Genomic DNA, 4,186 nt, shown 5'->3' on the forward strand with positions numbered 1-4,186 from the left:
ATATATATATATATATATATATATATATACATATGTATATATTTGTATATGTATATACATATGTATTTATGTATTTATATACACTTATGTCTACATTATGTGTATGTGTGTGTTTGTGAGTCTATGAATAAATATATTCAATATGTATTCATTCATTTTATCAAATTTTCTAGAACAACTTGAACTTCTGACGTTCAGCCTTGGAATAAACACACCAACTGTTCGGCACATTCGAGTGTTTGAATATGCTGAAGGAGTACCAAGAGGTTCAAAGACCCTAGCTTGGCTGGACATCACCAAACCACCACCTGGTCTAGAGAACAAATCATCTTTCAAGGTGGTGGTCGAAGTTGATGTAGATATGATCAGTGAAGACTTCCGGATGATCTTTAAAGTTGGACTTGGCGCGAGAAAGTCAGTAAAAATACTTGTCTCTCTTTATTATTTATCTAACTCTCTACTTCTACTCTACTCTTTCTAATTTGCATGTTTCCATTTGCTATCTAACTTTCTTCTCTCTCTCTCTCTCTCTCTCTCCCTTTTCTCTCTAATTCTGTCACTCCAACCTTCCTCCTTCTTTCCATGTCCTCTTCTTCTTTTTCTCATCCTATATGTGTGTCTGTGCATGTGCGTGTAACCTGTCATTTTATCAGCCTACTAGAAATAACAACCAAATCTCCTAGTCATACCATGTCTCTTAGGAAACATGTAGGGTACATTGGATAATGTAGTCTTAGATATACTGTTTGAATAAAACAAGAGGATCAAAGTCAAAAGACCCTTGGTCATGGGTCTACTCTATCATTGCTGACCTGGAGCTAAATAATACAAACTTCACAAAAATGAGCCATTGAAGAGACCTCTGTGAATTTGCTCAACCCTCTAAAAACATTGGCCAAATCTCTCTTAAATTACACCCTATCATTCAAAGTATACATTGAATAGTGTAGTCTTTTAAACACTGTCAGGAAAAAGAAAAAGCAGATAATTATGAGTAAAATACCTTTTAACATGTCTGCTTTATCAGAGATGAGTTGCAGGCGAAACAACAACAACATTTACAGCCACCAGAAGCTAATACTGTTACATTGTTCTCATTTCACTATCACATTCCAGTTTGTGGTTATTCATTGAAAGACTCAGTTTAATTTACCATTGAGACCTCATCAGAATATTGGGCTGAAAAAAATGAGATGACATAAGATCAAGACATAAGATGAAGCTGCCATTTTGCAGCTTTGTTTAGTTCATACCATCATGTAAAAATGACCATTAAAATAAGAATGATGATGACGACAATGAGGACCTCTTAAACTATGACACAAAGTCTTAGGTTACATAAGTTTGTGAACCCAACTTGATTTGTCAGAGTTCGTTCTTCAGTGCTTATTACTCTCAACCATGTCACTCACCTTATACTAGGATACAAAGTGGCATCATGGATAAGTGTTGGGATAATATTTAATGGCAGTGATAATTCACAAGGTCAACCTCACCCTAACAATATACAAGAATATGTAAAGTGTAAAAGAAAAGATTTTTAAATTCATATGCCTCTGAAAAAAGACTTTTCTAATGTTTTGGACTGAGCTTGTCATTGAAGTTAAGAATAAAGTGTTTTGTGTCCTTTGTCTATTTGAGACTGTAAAAAAAAATGCAACAAACTATTGCAATAATATGAAAAGCAGAAAAGAACTATTATTTCATTAACCACAAGTTGGGTTGCAATTTTTCTTTGAGATATTTTGTTAATTTAAAATTGATATAAACTGAACTTTAGTTATGGACAGATCTGAGGCTATAATCCAAAAGCAAACCAAAATTTGATGATAGGAGCCAAAAGATGTGCAGAAAATTCATTTTATTGACTCATATTTCAGTTTTTGCTGAAATTTAGTTTAATTCAAGTTTCAGACGGATTATTTTCCCTTTTATAAATTTTTTGATAAAAATTAATAAATTTGTATCCATAAAAATTAAAGAATTTGTATTTTGAAAAATTAATAAATTTGTGTCCTAAAAAATTAATAAACCCATATCCCTAAAATGAATTAATGAATTTGTGTCTCTGAAGAATAAAAGTCTGTGTTAGTCACATATATGTATATCAAATTTTAGAAATAGAGAAATAAAAATTTACCTACTGACTTTTAAGATTTATTACCATATAACTTGTTTATTTATTGACTTAAAATATTTTAAAGTAGAGTGAGGTACAGTGGCCATGATGTTGAAGTATTTGGCCACTGAAAACAGGATCACAAGTTCAGATTTCACTACAACTATTGTGTTGTGTCTGAGTAAGGCATTTAACTTTATATGCTCCAGTAGATTCAGGAGAACAAAGAAAATAGACACTGCTAAAAAGAAATCCCACCACTCATGCAAGCCTGGAAAAAGGTTGTCATTTATGAGAGAGAGACAGACAAACAGACAGAGCACAGACATGGGCTGTGTTGTTAAGATACTCATTTTGCAACCATGTGGTTTTGGGTTCAGTTGCACTGTGCAGCATCTTGGGCAAGTGTCATCTTTATCCCTGAACCAACCAATGCCTTGTGACTAAATTTGGTAGCTGGAAACTGTGTGGAAGCCCATTGTGTGTGTGTGTGTGTATTTGTCCCTACCACCACCACCACCACCACTTTACAACAGGTGTTGGTTTGCTTATATCCTTGTAATTTAGCAGTTCAGCAAAAGAAAGTGATAGAATAAGTACTGGGATTGAATTGTTTCAACTAAATGCTTGAAGACAAGGCCCCAGCATGGCTGCATTCCAATGACTGAAACAAGTAAACGATAAAAGATATATATTTATATACTCTTGACTGTTCTCAAATCACATATCCTTCTAATAATATTGTTTGATAATTTGTTTTCTTGTTTCTTTTCAGCATTGGTTTCAATGTAGCTATAGAAGAGCTGACAATTCGAGGAACTCTACAGATCAACCTAGATATGTCTATGGACACACCATTTCCCCATTTCTCTAAAGCCACAGTATATTTTACTGAGACGTAAGTGGTGTCATATTTCTAAACATACTAAAACAGTTTGATTGCATGAATGATTGTTACTGTTGTTGTTTAGTCCCAGATCATCCTAGATTTCAACAGATCTATGGTCAAAAGCATTCCAACTATGACCACCCTGTAAGTTTTTGTTTCATATCTAGGCCTCTATTACTCAATGTGTCCTATTTGTATGATGCCAGAACAGTGTTACATTCACTATCATTAGGTATGAATTTGATTCTCAGACTGGGTAGTACATTGTGCCCTTCAGCAAGGCACCTCCTTTCACATTGCCCTAGTCAAACTCAACTGAAAATAATTGCCTGTGGCAGCAGGTTAACCTTGTGATGGAGTAGCATCTCATTTAGAGAAACAATCCAAGTAAACTGCATCTTCTTGAGCCAATAAGCTCAAAGCAAACTTTCAGACTTAGATATTTGAAGAGTATTTTAACTGCTATGTGTAGTTAGTCAGACAACCATTTAAATTTACTTGTAGGCTCATAGAGGGTGTTTTGATATCACAAATGTTCTCTTGTCAGCTCATAAAGCTTCTCATTGTTATTATCATATAGTGGCTCTCTTATTGTCTCCTAGAGACTGCATCCTTGGGTCAGCATTAGTTGTTTTGGCCAGAGATACAATAGGAAAACTAAGAATAATGAGTGTTCAACTACACAAATTCAGCAATTAATGACAAAACAAAATATTCACTACTATCCATGCTAGCAAAAATAACACTTGTTTAAATTCAAAATTTTTAGGTTTAATTTCAAGCATATCATTTTCTTTATGATTTACAACACTTTTGACATACTTCAGTATTTTGGGGATGTTTTTTTTCCAAGGTCTCTATTTTTTCTTTTCTTTTTTATGAGAGAAAAAGGCCCATTCCATGGAAAAAGTTCAAATGCAATAATTTTTATTTTTGAATTTTTTTTTTTTGAATTATATTATCGATTATAATGCTATTGCTTGTTACTTTACATTCTATCTTCCACGATCAATAAAATAAGCACCAGCCAAATTATTCAGTTAACACCCTTTTCCGAATCTTGATGGCCTTTTGAATATGCCAGAAATCATTATGGTTTGTGTGTGTGTGTGTGTGTGTTTGTGTATACATATATATATATATAGATATGTATGTATGTATGTATGTATGTATGTATA

The 4,186-nt window shown here is 33.3% G+C and overlaps 1 protein-coding gene across 4 annotated transcripts in view; it reads left to right on the top strand.

Moving 5' to 3' along the window:
• Positions 1-4,186, top strand: part of LOC106869820 (uncharacterized) — a 172,127-nt gene that overhangs the window by 87,867 nt on the left and 80,074 nt on the right. For all 4 annotated transcript variants that reach the window (XM_052968961.1, XM_014915708.2, XM_052968963.1 and 1 more), the window contains exons 3-4: positions 174-414; positions 2,895-3,017. In XM_052968961.1, coding sequence (XP_052824921.1) covers positions 174-414; positions 2,895-3,017 — 364 coding nt within the window. The remainder of the gene's footprint in view (positions 1-173; positions 415-2,894; positions 3,018-4,186) is intronic.

The sequence above is a fragment of the Octopus bimaculoides genome, chromosome 6 (genome assembly GCF_001194135.2).
Source record: "Octopus bimaculoides isolate UCB-OBI-ISO-001 chromosome 6, ASM119413v2, whole genome shotgun sequence".
NCBI lineage: Eukaryota > Metazoa > Mollusca > Cephalopoda > Octopoda > Octopodidae > Octopus > Octopus bimaculoides.